Below are 19,646 nucleotides of genomic sequence, written 5' to 3'. Positions count from 1 at the left end.
AAAAACACTAAGCTTGAGCCGAGCGAGTGCCATAACCGACCATCCGCCTCACGTCATCGTCGCCGTAAGGCCCTGCCTAACCCTCCGCGAAGCCCCTTGTATATTAGTGACCATGGAGATGCCATCCTGAAGCTTACATATTGCCCTAAGAGCAAGTCTAGTAGAACCCTCAAACCCTCAAATTCTGGAAAATAACCGCTTTTTTACAGTTTTCGTCGACAAAACGACGTAGACTAGAACCCTTAAACCCTTAAACCCGTAAAAAAATTAAAGGTCCAACCCGTAAACGCCATCGCAGCCTGTAGAAGTGAGGGTTGGGGGGAGAAACTGTCCCCGACCTGCACTCCACTTCCTCTCCAGCGTGGGAGGGAAGTTTCAGCTTCCTCCCTCGATCCGCCGCCGCCGCCGCTCCGCTCCGGCCGCCCCAGCCGCCCCTCCGCCGCCCCGCCCCGGCCGCCCTCCGCCGCCGCTTCCCCGCCCCGCCGCAGCCCCTCCACAGCGTCGCCCCGTCTGCCCCGTCCGCATCGCCGCCACTGCCGCAGCGCCGCCCCGTCCGCAGCGCCGCGCCGCCCCCGCCGCCCTGCCACCGCCCTGCCGCAGCGCCTCCCCGTCCCCGCCGGCCCTCCGCAGCCCCGCAGCGCCGCCCCTCCCCGCAGCCACTCATCGCTGCCACTGCCGCAGCGCCGCCCCGTCCCCGCAGCCCCGCAGCGCCACCCCTCCCAGCGCCGCATCCCCGGCCGGCCCTCCGCAGCACCGAAATTTGAGGTACCCATTTTTGCTTTTTTGCTTCATTTTTACATTTTTGCTTCATTGGACATTGCTCACATTTTTGCCACTCACATTGTAGATGGACTCGTTGTCCGATGCGTCGGATTGGTCGTCATCCGACGATTCGGACATTGACGAGTTGTTGCACGACGACGACGTTGAGATGATGAGCCTCCTCGTCGACGTCCAAGCGTTTGAAGACCACTTGAAGCTTATGGATCAGAGGAGAGGGTCGACGATGGGGTGACTCACCATCTACCGGAACCGTGTTCTCGGACACGAGCATTTGATGCAAGACTACTTCGCGGAGGTACCTACATACCCTCCTCGTCTCTTTCGCAGAAGGTACCGAATGCGTCGTAGTTTGTTTGTGAAGATTGTCAACGATTGTGAGGCTGCCTCCTATTACTTTAAACGTCGTAGATCCGCCGCCGGTATCATGGGTTTAGTGCATATTAAAAGATATCGGCGGCAATGCGGGTACTCGCTTATGGCATACCCCGCGGATTATACCGACGAGTATCTTCGCATTGGGAAAGATACAACCACGGAGTCCGTCCGTAGGTTTGCCAAGTTGGTCATCCGGTTGTATGGTGAGAAGTATCTTCGGGCACCAAACGAGAAAGATACAAAGAGATTAATGGAAATGAATGAAAAAAGGGGATGGCCGGGAATGCTTGGTAGTCTTGATTGCATGCATTGGAGGTGGAAAAATTGCCCAAAGGCATGGCACGGAATGTATTGCGGTAAAAGCCGTGATGCTACCATTGTGCTTGAGGCCGTAGCATCGGAGGACACATGGATTTGGCATGCATTCTTTGGGTTGCCGGGCACACTCAATGATATCAATGTCCTCAATAGATCTCCATTGTTCAAAAGATTAATTTCTGGGGATGCTCCAGCTTGCAACTACAAAATCATGAACAATGAGTATTCAATGGGATACTATCTCACCGATGGCATCTATCCCGAATGGGCAACTCTTGTGAAGTCCATCAAGGAGAAAAATGGGGTGCCCTTAACAAGAAAAGAGGCTCATTTCACCAAGGCACAAGAGGCAGCGCGCAAAGATATTGAGAGAGCTTTTGGTGTTTTACAAGCAAGGTTTGCCATAGTTCGGGGCCCAGCTCGGTTTTGGGACAAAAAAACCTTGGTGAACATCATGAAATGTTGTGTGATTCTACACAACATGATCCTAGAGGATGAGAGAGGGTTAAACCTCCCTTGCTTCTATGATAATGTTGGTACCCGTGTGCAACCGGAAAGAAACCCTTCTCGCATACACGCCTTTCTTCAAGCACATCGTGAGATTGAGGATGCAACCATTCATGGTCGTCTCCGGGATGATCTAGTAGAGCACCACTGGCAGTTGGATGGGCGGCGTACTGGCCCATGATGTATCTTTGTTTTACTTTTCTATGTCCTATTTGATTCGAACAATTGTTGTAATTTCCTGAAGCATTGTTTTATGTTGTTATTTGCTCAAACATTATTGTAATGATTTGAATGATTATTGTTTTATTCGGTGTTGTAATAATAACTAGAATGATTATTGTTTTATGTTAAATGTGATTGAATTTGTGATATGTCATATGATGAAATGTGATGAAATGTGTGATATATGAATGACAGTTTTAAGGTTTGGGGTTGGGGCAAAGACAGAACCCTCAAACCCAACCCTTATAACGGAATATTCCGTTATAAGGGTTGGGTTTGAGGGTTCTAGTCTTTGCTCCTATTTTTCAACCCTTAAAAGTGTCAAAATTGTGCAATTCTCAATCCTTAAAACTGGTTTTTGTTTTAAGGGTTTGAGGGTTCTACTAGACTTGCTGTAACAATTTGCTGCGAGGGGCCAATCACTGCTCTCGAGCTTCCACCACCATTTGCACAGCAGGCTATATTGAATAGTTTCAATCATTTACACCCAATCCTCCCTCATGATTGGGTACGAGACACCTGGAATACCAAGTCAGCTGACCCATGTGAAGCAACGCAACGCAACTAGGCTTCTCACTCTTATGTAAAGCATTTACCTATACTAGTACGCTGAAAAAAGACCAGTCGTCCTTGGAAAAAACGTTCATTACACGAGGATCTTAGGAGAAAACGTTGGATCAAAAGCAGCAACGGCCATGCCAAATGGAGCAGTAAATTATGTTTTCATTAACAGATTTCAATTTCAGTTGTACAGGGACAACACAGCTCATGCTCAACGAACAAGACCCGGATAATACGGAGTACAAATTTCATATCGAAAAACAAATACAAATACATATCATGCTCGGTTAATTTCCAGATGAGCTCGCCTTCTTCACCAGCTTCGGGAAGAGGCTGCCGTCGTAGACGGTGCGCGCGGTGTTCTTCTCAAGGAAGCCGTCCTTGTCCTTGGCGAGGTTGTACAGCATACCCCACTCCGCCTTGGACGCCGCCCTGCAACCGCCGGCGGAGTTAGCACGGCGGCACCTCGACCGTCGGTATGATGAATAAGATTTTACAGTAGAGAGAGATGATTAATTACCATCCTTTGAAGTCACCCTCCTTCCTGTTGGCAGTGCGCATGGCCTCCAGCTCGGCCTCGTTCAGGGCGTTCGGCTCGACCTTGGCGAACCTGGTGAATATGCCGTTGAACTTGGCCGGGACAAACCTTCCTTGGGCGTCGTACGAGCCACTGTCGCTTCCGTGCATCCCTTTGTGGATGTTGGCTATGTAGATGTCAAACCTCGATGTCGTAGCATTTTCCTGCATGTTGTGTTTGTATATCAGGTACAGTGTCGGCGGGTTCTGTACACGTAGTAGAGTCGTAGTACGACACAGTTGCAGGTATGTACACAAATTAAAGGACGTGTTGGACGACAAGTGTGCTGGCTTCTCAAACGTAAAGCGTTTGTTTAGGCCGCCAACCTTGCCATATATGCACCAAACTAACTGACTTTGAGGTCGGAGCAAAGACGATCGACCTTGTAAGCTCATAACCGTCGCTTACTCGTTTGTGCCAGCAGGAGAAAGGGGTGACGCCATTTACTCTAATTAACATCAAACATACTTGGTGATTCGGCCTTAATCTTCCTCAAAGTGACATGGATTAAGCGCCCAAGGGAACATAGAAACGGCAAGTAATTGTGTACGCGTGCTGGGAAAGTGAAAGAAATTAGAGCATGGCCGTACGGGTCTGGTCTTGGGTCCGATGACTCCGTTGATGAGGGTGGCGCTGGCCGTGGCCTCGAGAACTCCAAGACCGATGGCACGAAGCCCTGCATGCATGCACACAAAGCCCAAAATTAGAAGTCTGCGACGACGACGGCCAGCAGTGGATGCAAAAGAGAACCGAAGCTTCCTCCGGCCCTTCGAGGAGCGGGGCCGATGCCGATTAACGAGGGGAGCGGAGAAGATGCGTGATCGATCGATGGTCGTTTCGTCACCTTGCTCGGTCTCGGAGAAGGTGACGATGCCGTCGTTGTCGGTGTCGAAGAACGCCACGTGCTTCTCCAGGTCCGTCGTCCAGGCCGGAGCCGCCGCCGCCGACGCCGCCGCCTGGCTCCCTGTCAGAATCGAAGCGAACTCAAAAAAATAAATATGTGCAAACGTATAAAAATGATCATGCCCCGGCCGGAAACCATGGCCTTACAGGAGGACACGGCGAGCAGAAGCAGGAGAGGCGCGGCCGCCGCCGCCGCGGGCAGAGATGACAGCCGACGTTGGCCGGTGGCGCCCATCGTGTCAGGCGATTCCTCCTCCTCTCTCTCTCTCCCGATCTATCCTCTTCTTTCCACAGATCGAGGCCGGGTCTGCGTGCGTGCCTCTGTGCCTCGACGCGCGCCCTATATATAGGACGGCCAGCGCTACGGGCAGGCGTGTGGCGGCCTCGCCGTCGCAGGCGGGCTGGGAAGACCTCACGCGAATTCATTGTTTTTACAGCACGGAAACGTGGACCGCTGCCAGCAACAGAACGACAGAGCGACAGAGAATTCATTATTTTGGAATCCAGCACGATTTTTAATTTGATCCCCAAACAGCAAGTAAGAGCAAGTACAATAAGGTACAGTCAGCAGACTGCAAGGATTAAAATACTATATTTTTGCTTAGTTGGATGAGAGAGAAGAGGAGAGAGAAGGAAAGCGGGCTCTTCGTGAAGAGCCAGCTCTAGCACGTGCTCCTAGGTGCTTTGTGAGAATGAAAGGTGGGCCATATATGATAAAAGTAGCACTCTTTTATAGCTAACTATTGTACAAGCTAGCTATAAGATGGGCTATAAGACTGCTTATAGCCAGCAGTTGGCTATACTATTAACCATGCTCTAAGAGATCGTCAGATATTCCACAGTAAATGCGCGGGCGTAAATTTGGAGGAGGAAAATAAATGCCCGCCAAGATTTCGGATTGCGCGCAGGCTGTGAGTGCTGATTTTTTTTTTCTTTTTTCTTTTTGAAGGAAGGCCGTGAATGCTGATTAATGGAGAATATTTTGTAGCATTTATGGAGCACTGGAACATGCAAAACGGGAAATGCAAGACAGTAAATGCAAATCGAACAATAGATGTTTTCGAGCATAGGCTGACCAGATACTTGTAATCCTCCTTTTCTTCATTTAATTATATGTCATTTTTATTTTTTCTTTTAATTATACGTTACCTTAGCAAATATGATTAGTTGGCATGCATGATACTCCTTTTGTTTTTAAATATAGTTTTCTTTTTAAAATTACTAACGGACTACATACAGATGTATATAAATATATTTTAAAGTATAAATTCATCAATTTTATTTTATATGTAGTCATTAATAAAATATTTAAAAATATATATATATTTAGAAACGGAGGGAGTACTTCACTTATGATATCCACTAGTAATCTGGCACGTGCAACGCACGTATAACCATAAAAAAATATACTCATTCATTTTTATTAGTAGGTATTATTAAATAAAAATCAAAAGATAACATGATAATGTATTAATATAACAGAATCCATTACATTATTGTCTGTGAATCATTTTTTACAGAGCCTAACCTGTACATGAAGCATTTGTCAAACATAGCTCCCGTATGCTTCTCTACAAACGCTTTATAGGATTTTCCATTCAGGTAGTGTTTGCAAAACAAAGACGGCTCTTCACTCAAAAGATAATAAAGTTTCAAGCATCCCAAATGTCATGAGAACCAGAGATATCATCCTGCTTGACCTGATAAAAACATGTAAATCCAAAATTGAAAAAAATATGGAGGTACTAATTAGTTTAAGAAAACATTCAAAAAGAGAGCGTACATACTCCATGCTAATAAGGCATAGTATGAAAGTGCATTTCAAAAAAAAAAGGCATAGTATGACACTGTGTTCATGCTGACCATAGATAATTTTTGTTGTTTCCTTCAACTAAGAAACCTTCAGAAAATTTTTGGCTTCTTTATTACATTTCTCTTAACACAAAAGACAAAACTAAAAAGTCTTGTTGATTCGCTCGTCTGCACAAATATTATAAGCATGCTCCCAGGCAACTATTTTGAAACATGAACACGATTGGAGTCCTGCTAACGGATAGGAAAATTATAATTGATAAATAAAAGGAATTGTGTGATCCAGCCACTAATGGTGGATACAAAGATATAATCCCGAAGCAGCACTTGTATGCAATTAAACTCATCTCCTAAAGTCTGAGGATATAATCATGGGAATCCTCCAAAGAATCAGTGGATTTCAGTCCAAGGATTTCACCAGCTAAGTCAACATTTCTATAAATTTCAGATTATAAAAAAAAATCCTAACTCCAAACTGTCTCACAAAGAAGAAAGAAGAAAGCCGGAATAAATAATACGCATTCTTTTGGGTGGGCCAAGTAAAGAATTGCACATACTTTTGGCCGCAATATTTCAGTAGACATTAGTTACTACTTACTCTCTAAATTAATATAAGAGCATTTAAAATATTACTTTAGTAATCTAAACACTCTTATAATAGTTTGCAGAGGGAGTACTTAGGTATTTCGGAAAAAAAGACTCAATTCTGAACTTTTGGCAAAAAAACTCAATTCTGAACCATATATTTAAAAACCAAATCAATTCTTCGCTAACTGGGCTTGCCCATAACCAGTTATGTAGTAACTAAATTACAATGTGTAAACTTGCAAACAACAATTGACTTGATAATTCATGTTATGAAATTGCTAATTCAAAAAAAGGCATAGTATGAAAGTGTGTTCATGCTGACCATAGATAATTTTTGTTGTTTCCTTAAACTAAGAAACCTTCAGAAAATTTTTGGCATCTTTATTACATTTCTCTTAACACAAAACTAAAAAGTCTTGTTGATTCGCTGATCTGCACAAAGATTATAAGCATGCTCTGAGGCAACTATTTTGAAACATGAACACGATTGGAGTCCTGCTAACGGATAGGAAAATTATAATTGATAAATAAAAGGAATAGTGTGATCCAGCCACTGGTGGTGGATAGAAAGATATAATCTCGAAGCAGCACTTGTATGCAAATTAAACTCATGTCCTAAAGTCCGAGGATATGATCATGGGAATCCTCCAAAGAATCAGTGGATTTCAGTCCAAGGATTTCACCAGCTAAGTCAACATTTCTTTAAAATTCAGATTATAGAAAAAAAATCCTAACTCCAAACTGTCTCACAAAGAAGAAAGAAGAAAGCCCGAATAAATAATACGCATTCTTTTGGGCGGGCCAAGGTAAAGAATTGCACATACTTTTGGCCGCAATATTTCAGTAGACATTAGTTACTACTTACTCCGTAAATTAATATAAGAGCATTTAAAACACTACTTTAGTAATCTAAACACTCTTATAATAGTTTGCAGAGGGAGTACCCAGGTATTTCGGAAAAATAACTCAATTCTGAACTTTTGGCAAAAAAAACTCAATTCTGAACCATATATTTAAAAACCAAATCAATTCTTCGCTAACTGGGCTTGCCCATAACCAGTTATGTAGTAACTAAATTACAATGTGTATACTTGCAAACAACAATTGACTTGATAATTCATGTTACAGAATTGCTCGTCCGTGCATTCAATTAGGGTAACTATGAATTTCAGATTTCTAGGTGTGTGTGCCAGATTTCTTTTATGAAACCAGAACAAAGTTATTTATGTGAATCTCTAGTTAGAAACCAATTGAAATAAATAAAATGTCTAATGTGAAAACTCATAAAACTGAATGGACTAAAGAAATAGCAGGATTGAGCACCACATACCAAGTGTTAGATGTCGATCAGAGTAGTCGTTATCACTTTAAGGTCGATCCATCATGAAGGAAAGCCTGAACAAATGGTCAAATTCTGTAAAGAAAAACAATCAATATTGAGAGGACTGTTAACTACACCTCAAGGAGCATTTTGAAGCAGGGAAATTATATATCATGATTAACATTATCCTTGCCAAGTCAAGAATTTTTCCTTTTACAAGCTTGATCTCCCATATGAAGTATCTTATATATACAACATAGCAAGGTAGCCTATCTGAAACAACAACTGGGACAATAAACCGAATTACTACTCAAGGTGAACGACCAAAAACTAATTGAAATATGCAATTTCAGAATCCACTCCATCTCCTGTGCTGGTACTACGATCCATAACACTCAATGAGACCTTGAGATCTACCTAAAGGCCTAAAACCCCTACCTCATACTTAATACTCCTTCCATTCCTAAATATTTGTCTTTCTAAAGTATATAGCCATAATTTAGAGTTTAAGTTCACTCATTTTGCTCCGTATGTAGTCCATAGTTGAAGCTCTAAAAAGACAAATATTTAGGAAAGAAGGGTGTACTAATGATGTGACATGCATCCTATGACAAAAAGAACATGCAGAATAGAAGCATGGTGGTGAGTGGAACTAGGAAAGGCAGCAAGGGAGCGTGTACCTATACAAGGGGGATGCTGCCATGCAACAATCCCTTGGCTCACTCATGGTCTGCTGCACCGAGTGGATACTCTGACCGTTTGAATGCAACGAACTTTCAGAATTTAATGTATCCGTCAAGCACTTCTCAAGGCGGAGTTCCTGGTCAATCACCTCAATTGAAGGCATCGTCGATGAGAGTGTCAGCTCCATCTTCAGTTGCCTCTGTCCCTTCTGCACCCTCACCTTCTAATTTGATTATGATGAAGAACAGTGGTCTCCATCAACAACAAGCAAAAGCTCTGCAGGCTCTCCCCATCCCAAATCACCAGTCACAAAGCATGAGTTCGTCGAAGATTGGGCACTCCCTTACTAATCTTTCTACTGGAGGAGGAGGGGACCTATCTCGATCTTCAAATGCTCCTGTTGCTTCTGGTTCGCCATCTAATTCAGTCTCCAAAAGTACTGGTGGTAGCCCACCTGCATCTGGAAGTGCGAAGGGTGGTCAGCCAGTTGTCCAATTGTCATCGCCTCAACAACATGCATCCAAGAACTCTCCTTCGACTTCTGGATCCAAGTCAACCTCCACAAATCACTACAGCAGTATGCCTATGCCATCTATCCTTGGTCAGCAGCCAAACATGGCGCACTCTGGCGGTAAGCAGCAGTTGCATGGACCCTCATTGAAGCAACATCAACCATTCTCGCAAGGCCACTTCTTCATCTCCAATGCGTTCGCACCACCACAAGGTCCGCCTCAGCATGTAAATGCTGGAGTTGGTGCTATCCTCTACCAAAAGCGCTCGACTGACAAGACGCGGCAGCAGCAACAGCAGAATGTTGTATCTGGTTCGTCTGCTATGCTCTCTCTTGGTTCCATGCCAATGTCCACAGCTGCGATTCCAGCTAATGCAGGGAAGGCAGCTGGCAGTAACATGAAGGCCAATCTTCATCCAGCTGCTGGTGATTACCCTGACTAACATGGTCAATACAATAGTCATTTACAAAATATTTTGGGGATGGATGCCAAACAGTACACAGGCATAACAACTCATCTGCTTAAAATTGGATTAAACAAAGGGAATTTGTACAGACAGGATGGGTTGTGCCTGATTTTTACAAGATATAGCGGACATCGATCACCTCGGTTCACGGGGCCGTAGCTACCAATCCTCCGGTGTTCTGTAATCCTGCACGGGATGCAAAACTGCCGCTTAGACTCCTCATCCATGCCCTGAGTATCCATTTCCCCATTCTATACTATACATGCTTCATAACCAACATTGGGGCATTTACTAAAAAAGATTATGCAGCAAAGAATGGTAGAAGAAAACAGCGTAGGGATTGTACGTAGTATACATAAAAAAGAAAGCAAGGATAAAGATAAGATGTACAACTGAAGATGAACAAAAAAGGAGTTGCTGCAGGTAGCTATCCATGGACAGGTTCAGTATTTGCAACTGAACATCGAAAGAGAAGGTTTCAGGGGTGGTGGAACTCACCCGGACCTCGATGGCATGCCACAGGCTGCTGGCAGCAGAGCAAGCAACGCGGGCGCGATGGCGATGTGCGGGGACCCGAGGACCATGGATGCCCGACTTCCTGTTGCTTCCCAGCGCTCGAGTGTAGGGGGTGAAGCTAATGACACCACTATCTCTATAAGCAAAAAAGAAAAGAAAAGAAAAGAAACAGCCTTAAAACATGCAAAAGAGTGTCATCTTGATGTGCAAGGAGTTGGGTACTGATATGACAAGGGGGCAGAGTAATTTGGTAGTAAAATTTGATTCCAGAATCATGATTGCCAATGAGCATCAATATCAGACTTCTACTGCTAAACATGGGGAGGTGACCAATATCTTGATTTCTATTAGCAAGTACTCTGTATGAAGCAAACTGGATGCAATAAACAAGCATTAGATTGTTAATCATTTTAAAACCTAAACAAAACTACACTGGCACGCCTGCAAATGAAAGCATGTTCAATGATAGTGAACATGCATATATAAATAAAATGACAGTAGCATGCAAATGAAACTATGCTTGGTGGTGGTGGTAGTACCGGGTGATCCTGTTGTCGGTGCATACTGAACTCACTGGCAAAGAGCTGAGAATAGATATGCCTTTTCCTCTGTTTACAGACCTGGACATCAGCATTCTCCATGTTGACACTAAGCAAATACTGGGCATTGAACACGAGTCGACGGTCCAACACACTGGTATCATCTACGCGATGGCTCAGAATTGAAGATACACACAGTTTCGACTCCATAGTTTATAGAACAATAAGCCATATGTTCTGGTAAGGGTTATGAAAAGAGAGAGGGAGAGGTTCTAAAGCAAAGTTTCAGACAACACCTACCGCTTCTCCTCCTGAGAATGCTGTGAAGGCTACAGAGAGGCAACAAAAATACACCATTATTGCTCCACTTCACCGGAAGAGTAGCATACTCATGAAGCCCCATAGAATAAATTACCCAGAAGATGCATATTTTAAGCATGTATATAAGCCATTACAAGAAGCTGGTAATAGATCGAGAGGAAAACTAAGCAAATGCCAAGAACCGATGGGTTTGTTCGCTTTGCTGAGCCCAAAAATATAATCTTGAACCAACCAGGACGGGAACAGGTCCCGGACCCTTTCAACGGCTCACATCAGCTTGCAAACCCTAACCAGCAGCCCACCCTAAGCCGCCAAGGGAAGCAGAACAAAGCAAATCGCCAACTACATCCGACGCCACGAACAGACGGGCGCCGATTCGGCGTCGAATCCCAAGAACCCGCCGCTACGCGCCCCCGCCGGGGGGCGCCGGGATTGCTTGCGCGCAAGGGACGCGGGGATGAGATTTCGCGAGGGGAGGCGGGGGAGGGGGGACGGCGAGCGCGCGTACCTTCTCCTCGCTGCGTGAATCCGTGGAGATCGCCATGGCTGGCTGTGGAGCGGGGGAGGAGCGGTCGGGCAAGGGCAGGGCGGGTTTGGAATTGGGGCTTATCCGGATCGCGGATTTTGTAGGTTTACAGGCTCAACGGTCAGAGGAGGGGAGGCGGCGAGGTCGGAGGTCCGGGGGGAGGGCCATCGGGGAGGGGAGGAGGGTCGGCGGGGAGGGAGAGGACGTCCGGCGTGCTGCGGGGCGCGGCGGTGGTGGAGAGGCGGAGAGGGTGGCCGACGGGGAGGGAGAGGAGACCCGACGAGGAGGGAGAGGGGTGCGGGGGCGGGCATATCGTTTTTCTCTCTATGTGGAGGTGGAGCACGGTCAGCCTAACTGTAATTGGTAAATGCACACTCTGGTGCTGCCTTGATGGTGGATAGACGTTAGATTTATAATTCTTTCCTAATCGTGTGGTGGAGATCCTTATTCGGTTTTGTGCGGGTAATTCGTGTGTGTACGTAGGGAAGTTTACGTTTGATCTTTTATTAGTAGTATATAGATTACGATCAGCCTAACCAGCTTAAACAGGCCCACTACTGCGAGACGAGCTCATTGCGACTAATTATCCAGCAAGCACATTGCTTGTTTTGTCGACCATACCCAGAGAGGCGAATCGCTCGAAAAAGAAAAACGCATAGAGCCGAAGCAAGCAGGCACTGAACTACCCAGCCCATTTAACAGAGAGCGGTGAATCTGGTTCTCGAACCTTCTGGAAATTCCTGAACCAGTTTTAGTTTTTCCTTTTCCTTTTTCATTTTATATAATATTTTCTTTTCTTTTCTTTTTAAATTTTATTTTTATTTTATTTCTCAATTTTCTTCATAGATTTCAATAAACGTTCTTGTTCCGAAATTTATTCACAAATTCAAAAATATTTCATTTTAAAATTTTGTTCAGGCTTTAAAAAATCTATACCTTTTCGAAAAGTAGTAGAAATATTAAAATAATGACCCTACTTTTAAAACCTGTTCACAAATTCAAGAAATAGTCATGAATTTCAATAAATGTTCATATTTTAAAAAAAATGTTCAAAATTCAAAACTTACTAATGTTTTCAAACATTTTGATCGAAAAAATTAAAAAACACTTATCTTTAAAAATTATTCACACTTTTCATAAATTGTCCGTAAATATTCAAAAAAATGCATTTCCCAGAAAAAACAAGAATTTGAAAAATATGTTCCGAAAATATTTGGATATGCGGCTGCCGTTAGTTCTAAAAAATCAATTTGAGGAAAGTTCGTCCTAAAATGTTCACGATGCCAATTAGAAACTACACCAGTTCTGGTGACTAGCTACATAAGTTCACCAGTGGGTGTTCGTGAGTTTGATTCCTGGGTTTTTTAGGATTTTTACACCCCTCGCAACGCTACCACCCAATGGGCTGGCCCACTCGGGATGCCCCTATCTGTCGCAGAGCCTATCGGCCGCAATGAGCGCCCTATAAGAGCTCCCAGTTTTATTCTTTTTCCCTGGACGCATGTTCTCTTCTTTATTTCTCTCTTTTAAGTTTTCTTCTTACAGTTTTATTTCGGGATTTTTTTTATTTTTACTTTTTTGGTATACTATTTTCTTATTTCTTTCTATTTCACCTTTTTAAAAATCCTGAATATATTCTAAATTAATGAACATTTATTGTTAAAATCCGTAAATAAAATAAAATATATTTTTATTGAAATTTAAAGATCTCATATATTTATAAAATTTTGTAGACATTTTAGAATTCTAAAATAATTTTATAATTCATGCATATTTTTCATATACACGAATATTGTTACATTTTGCGAATATTTTAAAAAGTTTGTGCACATATTTTAAAAATCATGTAATTTTCTTTTAGTCGTGAAATACTTGGTTTTTTAAAACTATGAAACAGAAATCTAGAATCCATTTTTTAAGGAGAACCAAGAAAGAAGAAATTAAAACCGCTAAGAGGATTGTTCCATGCAACTACAAAGTGAGACAACGTACGAGCTAGTACTATGTGTGTTTGGTAGTCCAATTGATGCACATACCGTCAAACAAGACCTAATAGAACTACAAACTGTTGACCACGCACACTTAGTCGGGCTATATTTGTAGCCAATTCTCTTTGTTTGATGTTGCTACTATGATTTCTTCCTTTTGTTTGGGTTAGTCTGGTTTTCTTTTTGGGAGTGCTACAAATTACACTTGATCATCCAGTCTTGGAATAATACCAGCAAAAGAATTTTGGAACAAGATTTTAGCACCATGCCTAATGTGTGTGAAGAAAAAAGAGAAGAGCAAAGGTAGTAGTATGACCAAAATTGAACCAACCCCTAGGACTTCATATTTGTATTCATTTTCATAAAATCACATCATCCACTTTCTCATATTAAAAAAATATGTATTCAGAGGAGAATGTTTGAAAAACAAAAAAGGGAAGATCCACCTTTTAACATCGCTTCAATATTTCCGAACGGTGCTAAATAGTTATTGGGGAACGTAGTAATTTCAAAAAAAATCCTACGCCAAACAAGGATCTATCTATGTAGAAACAAGCAACGAGCAAAGGGGTAGATCATCTTCATATCTTTGAAGATCGCTAAGCGGAAGCGTTGCTACAACGCGGTTAATGGAGTCGTACTCGCGGCAATTCACATCGCGGTGGATTCCGATCTATGCGCCGAACCACGGCACCTCCGCGTTCAACACACGTTCAGCCCGGTGACGTGTCCAACACCTTGATCCAGCAAGGAGGAAGGAGAGGTTGAGGGAGAGCTTCGGTCGCACGACGGCGTGGTGGAGGTGGAGATATGTGGCACTCCGGTAAGGCTTCGCCAAGCTATGCGGAGGGCGAGGAGGGGGAAGGGTAGGGCCGCGCCGTGTAGGGAGGAGAAGTTGTGTGCAGCCCTCCCAAAACCCTTGGGTATATATAGGAGGGAGGGAGAGGGGTCGGTGATACGTCCATTTTGCATCATGCTTTCATGTTGATATTTATCGCTTTTTGGGCTATTATTTCACTTCAAGGTACAATACTTATGCCGTTTCTCTCTTATTTTGCAAGGTTTACATGAAGAGGGAGAATGCCGGCAGCTGGAATTCTGGCCTGAAAAAGGAGCAAGTTTGAGATGCCTATTCTGCGCAACTCCAAAAGCCGTGAAAATCAACGTGGATTTTTTTTGGGATTTATAAAAAATACTGGGCCGAAGAAGTGCCAGAGGGGCGCGAGCAGGTGGCCACAAGCCTGCTAGGCGCGGCCACCCCCTCGCCGCGCCTAGGGGGCTTGTGGGCTCCCTGCTGGCCCACTGGCTCCCCCCTTTTGCTACAAGAAGGGTTTCGGTCTGGAAAAAATCAGGAGGAGGCTTTTCGGAGGATTCGCCGCCGCCACGAGGCGGAACTTAAGCAGAACCAATTTAGAGCTCCGGCAGGACGATCCTGCCGGGCAAACTTCCCTCCCGGAGGGGGAAATCATCGTCATCGTCATCACCAACACTCCTCTCATCGGAGGGGACTCATCACCATCAACATCTTCGTTAGCACCATCTCATCTCCAAACCCTAGTTCATCACTTGTAACCAATCTCCGTCTCGCGACTCCGATTGGTACTTGTAAGGTTGCTAGTAGTGTTAATTACTCTTTGTAGTTGATGCTAGTTGGATTACTTGGTGGAAGAGTTTATATTCAGATCTTTCATGCTACTCATTACCTCTCTGGTTATGAATATGATTATGCTTTGTGAGTAGTTACTTTTGTTCCTGAGGACATGGGATAACTCATGCTATAAGTAGTGATGTGAATTTGGTATTCGTTCGATATTTTGATGTGTTGTATGTTGTTTTTTTCTCTAGTGGTGTTATGTGAACGTCGACTACATAACACTTCACCATTATTTGGGTCTAGAGGAAGGCATTGGGAAGTAGTAAGTAGATGATGGGTTGCTAGAGTGACAGAAGCTTAAACCCTAGTTTATGCGTTGTTTCGTAAGGGGCTGATTTGGATCCCCTAGTTTAATGTTATGGTTAGACTTTGTCTTAATTGTTCTTTCGTAGTTGCGGATGCTTGCGAGAGGGGTTAATCATAAGTGGGATGCTTGTCCGAGTAAGGGCAGTACCCAAGCGCCGGTCCACCCACATATCAAACTATCAAAGTAATAAACGCGAATCATATGAACATGATGAAAACTAGCATGACAGAAATTCTCGTGTGTCCTCGGGAGCGTTTTTCCTCCTATAAGACTTTGTCCAGGCTTGTCCCTTGCTACAAAAGGGATTGGGCCACTTTGCTGCACCGTTGTTACTTTTGTTACTTTCTAATTGCTATGAATCATCTCACCACACAACCACTTGTTACCGATAATTTCAGTGCTTGCTGATTTTACCTTGCTGAAAACCACTTGTCAGATCCTTCTGCTTCTCGTTGGGTTCGACACTCTTACTTATCGAAAGGACTACGATAGATCCCCTATACTTGTGGGTCATCAATACTCTTTTCTGGCGCCGTTGCCGGGGAGTGAAGCGCCTTTGGTAAGTGGAACTTGGTAAGGAAACATTCATATAGTGTGCTGAAATTTATTGTCACTTGTCACTATGGAAACTAATCCTTTGAGGGGCTTGTTCGGGGTATCTTCACCTCGAACGGAAGCACAAAGAGTTGCTCCTCAACCTGCTGCACCTACTGAAAATATTTGCTTTGAGTTTCCTTCGGGTATGCTTGAGAAACTATTGGCTAATCCTTCTACACGAGATGGAACGTCACATCCAGACTTGCATCTAATCTATGTAGATGAAGTTTGTGGTTTATTTAAGCTTGCAGGTTTGTCCGAGGATGAGGCCGAGAAGAAGGTCTTTCCCTTATCTTTGAGGGATACGCGTTGACATGGTATAGGCTATGTGATGATACTGGATCATGGGACTACAATCGGTTGAAATTGGAATTTCATCAAAAGTTTTATCCTATGCATTTAGTACATCGTGATCAGAATTATATTTACAATTTTTGGCCTCGTGACAGAGAAAGCATCACTCGAGCTTGGAGGAGGCTTAAATCAATGTTATATTCATGCCCCAATCACGAGCTCTCGAGAGAAATTATCATTCAGAACTTCTATGCTCGGCTTTCTCATGATGATCGCACCATGCTTGACACTTCTTGTACTGGTTCTTTTATGAAGAGAGATATTGACTTCAAATGGAATTTATTGGAGAGAATTAAACACAACTCTGGAGATTGGGAGCTTGAAGAAGGTAAGGAGTCAGGTATGAATTTCAAGTTTGATTGCGTTAAATCCTTTGTTGAAACGAATACTTTTTGTGACTTTAGCGCTAAGTATGGACTTGACTCTGAGATAGTAGCTTCATTGTGTGAATCATTTGCTTCTCATATTGATCTCCCCAAAGAGAAGTGGTTTAAATATCATCCTCCCTTAGAAGTCAATGTAGTTAAACCCAATCCAGTTGAAGAGAAATTCATTGCCTATAATGATCCTATTGTTCCCAGTGCTTACATTGAGAAACCACCTTTCCCTGTTAGGATAAAGGATCATTCTAAAGCTTCAACTGTGATACGTAGAGGCTACATTAGAACACCTACACCCCCTGAGCAAATTAGAGTTGAACCTAGCATTGCTATTATCAAAGATCTTCTGTCCGACAATGTTGAGGGCCATGATATTCACTTGTGTGAAGATGCTGCTAGAATTGCTAAACCTCACGCTAGAGACAAACATGGGCCTGTTGTTGGCACGCCTGTTGTTTCTGTTAAGATAGGAGATCATTGTTATCATGGTTTATGTGATGTGGGTTCTAGTGTTAGTGCAATACCTCAATCCTTATATGATGAAATCAAAAACGAGATTGCACCTATTGAGATAGAACCTATTGATGTCACTATTCAGCTTGCCAATAGAGATACTATCTGCCCTGTGGGAATTGTTAGGGATGTTGAAGTCTTGTGTGGTAAAACGAAGTATCCTGCTGATTTCCTCGTTCTTGCTACCGCACAAGATAGCTTTTGCCCCATCATATTTGGCAGACCCTTCCTCAATACTGTCGATGCTCATATTGACTGTGAGAAACAAACTGTCACTGTTGGCTTTGAAGGTGTGTCACATGAGTTCAATTTCTCCAAGTTTGGTAGACAACCTCATGAAAAAGAGTTGCCTAGTAGGGATGAAACTATTGCCCTAGCTTCTATTGTCGTGCCTCCTACTGATCCTTTAGAGCAATACTTGCTTGAGCATGAAAATGATATGCATATGGATGAAAGGGATGAGATAGATAGAGTTGTCTTAGAACAATATCCTATCCTTAAGAATAATCTGCATGTTGAACTGCTTGGGGATCCACCCCCACCAAAGGGTGATCCTGTGTTCGAGCTTAAACAGTTGCCAGATACTCTTAAGTATGCTTATCTTGATGAAAACGAGATATATCCCGTTATAATTAGTGCTAGCCTCTCAGAGCAAGAAGAAAAGAAGTTACTAAAAACTCTGAGCAAGCACCGTGCTGCTATTGGATATACTCTTGATGATCTCAAGGGCATTAGTCCCACTCTATGCCAGCACAAGATTAAATCTGATCCTGATTCCAAACCAATTGCTGATCATCAAAGGAGATTAAATCCTAAAATGAAAGAGGTAGTAAGAAAAGAAATACTAAAGCTCCTGGAAGCAGATATTATCTATCCTATTGCTCATAGTGATTGGGTGAGTCTGGTGCATTGCATCCCTAAGATGGGAGGCATTACCGTTGTCCCTAATGATAAGGATGAATTGATCCCACAAATGATTATCACTGGCTATAGGATGGTGATTGATTTTAGGAAATTGAATAAAGCCACTAGGAAAGATCATTACCCTTTGCCTTTTATCGACCAAATGCTAGAAATATTGTCTAAACACACAGTTCTGCTTTCTAGACGGTTATTCTGGTTTCTCCCAAATACCAGTTGCACAATCTGATCAGGAGAAACCACTTTCACCTGCCCTTCCGGTACCTTTGCTTATAGACATATGCCTTTTGGCTTATGTAATGCACCTGCCACCTTTCAAAGATGTATGATGGCTATATTCTCTGACTTTTGTGAAAAGATTGTTGAGGTTTTCATGGATGGCTTCTCCGTTTACGGGTCTTCTTTTGATGATTGCCTCAGCAACCTTGATCGGGTCTTGCAGAGATGTAAAGACACCAATCTTGTCTTGAATTGGGAGACGTGCCACTTTATGGTTAATGATGGCATTGTATTAGGACATAAAATTTTTGAAAGAGGTATTGAAGTCGATAAGGCTAAGGTTGATGCAATCGAGAAAATGCCATTCCCCACTGATATCAAAGGTATAAGAAGTTTCCTTGGTCATGTTGGTTTCTATAGAAGGTTCATTAAAGACTTCTCTAAGATTTCTATGCCTCTTACCAATCTCTTGCAAAAGGATATTCCTTTTGTTTTTGACGATGATTGTGAGGAAGCCTTCGAAATACTTAAGAAGGCTTTGATAACTGCACCTATTGTTCAACCACCTGATTGGAACTTACCTTTTGAAATCATGTGTGATGCTAGTGATTATGATGTTGGTGCTGTCCTAGGGCAAAGAATTGATAAGAAGTTGAATGTTATTCACTATGCTAGTAAAACTCTAGATAGTGACCAAAGAAACTATGATACTATGGAAAAGGAGTTTTTAGCAGTCGTGTTTGCATGTGAAAAGTTCAGGTCTTACATAGTTGATTCCAAAGTCACTATTCACACTGATCACGCGCTATTAAGTACCTCATGGAGAAGAAAGACGCTAAACCTAGACTTATCAGATGGGTTCTCTTGCTACAAGAATTTGATTTGCACGTTGTCGACAGGAAGGGTGCTGATAACCCCGTAGCAGATAACTTGTCTAGGTTGGAGAACGTTCTTGATGACCCACAACCTATTGATGATAGCTTTCCTGATGAGCAATTGAATGTCATCAATGCTTCCCGTAGTACACCATGGTATGCTGATTATGCAAACTATATCATTGCCAAATATATACCACCTAGTTTCACATACTAGCAAAAGAAGAAATTCTTCTTTGACTTGAGACATTACTTTTGGGATGATCCTCACCTTTATAAGGAAGAAGTAGATGGTGTTATTAAACGT

General features: G+C 43.0%; 2 protein-coding genes across 2 annotated transcripts; one reads left to right on the top strand and one right to left on the bottom strand.

Moving 5' to 3' along the window:
• Positions 1-2,908: 2,908 nt before the first annotated feature.
• On the bottom strand, positions 2,909-4,556 carry LOC123403127 (probable peroxygenase 5). Its single transcript, XM_045097090.1, has 5 exons — positions 4,394-4,556; positions 4,188-4,307; positions 3,934-4,019; positions 3,287-3,507; positions 2,909-3,198 (listed from the first exon to the last, which is right to left on the bottom strand). Exons 1-5 carry the CDS (start codon positions 4,479-4,481, stop codon positions 3,054-3,056), a joined length of 660 nt encoding a protein of 219 aa, XP_044953025.1. The 5' UTR covers positions 4,482-4,556; the 3' UTR covers positions 2,909-3,053.
• Positions 4,557-8,660: 4,104 nt separating this feature from the next.
• LOC123405666 (endochitinase A1-like) lies at positions 8,661-9,605 on the top strand. Its single transcript, XM_045099270.1, has one exon. The coding sequence runs from the start codon at positions 8,661-8,663 to the stop codon at positions 9,603-9,605; it is 945 nt and encodes a 314-aa protein (XP_044955205.1).
• The last annotated feature ends 10,041 nt before the right edge of the window (positions 9,606-19,646 follow it).

This window comes from Hordeum vulgare, chromosome 6H (assembly GCF_904849725.1).
Source record: "Hordeum vulgare subsp. vulgare chromosome 6H, MorexV3_pseudomolecules_assembly, whole genome shotgun sequence".
NCBI lineage: Eukaryota > Viridiplantae > Streptophyta > Magnoliopsida > Poales > Poaceae > Hordeum > Hordeum vulgare.
The sequence above is the reverse complement of the archived record's forward strand: the minus strand, read 5'-3'. Positions and strand labels throughout refer to the sequence as shown.

Excerpts from the sequence above, each read along its gene's own strand:
- LOC123403127 (XM_045097090.1), bottom strand. The coding sequence starts at position 4,481 with ATGGGCGCCACCGGCCAACGTCGGCTGTCATCTCTGCCCGCGGCGGCG. Across the intron at positions 4,020-4,187 it reads CTTCTCCGAGACCGAGCAAG|GGCTTCGTGCCATCGGTCTT; the intron begins GTGACGAAACGA and ends GCATGCATGCAG. Across the intron at positions 3,508-3,933 it reads TCGGACCCAAGACCAGACCC|GAAAATGCTACGACATCGAG; the intron begins GTACGGCCATGC and ends CACAACATGCAG.
- LOC123405666 (XM_045099270.1), top strand. The coding sequence starts at position 8,661 with ATGCTGCCATGCAACAATCCCTTGGCTCACTCATGGTCTGCTGCACCG.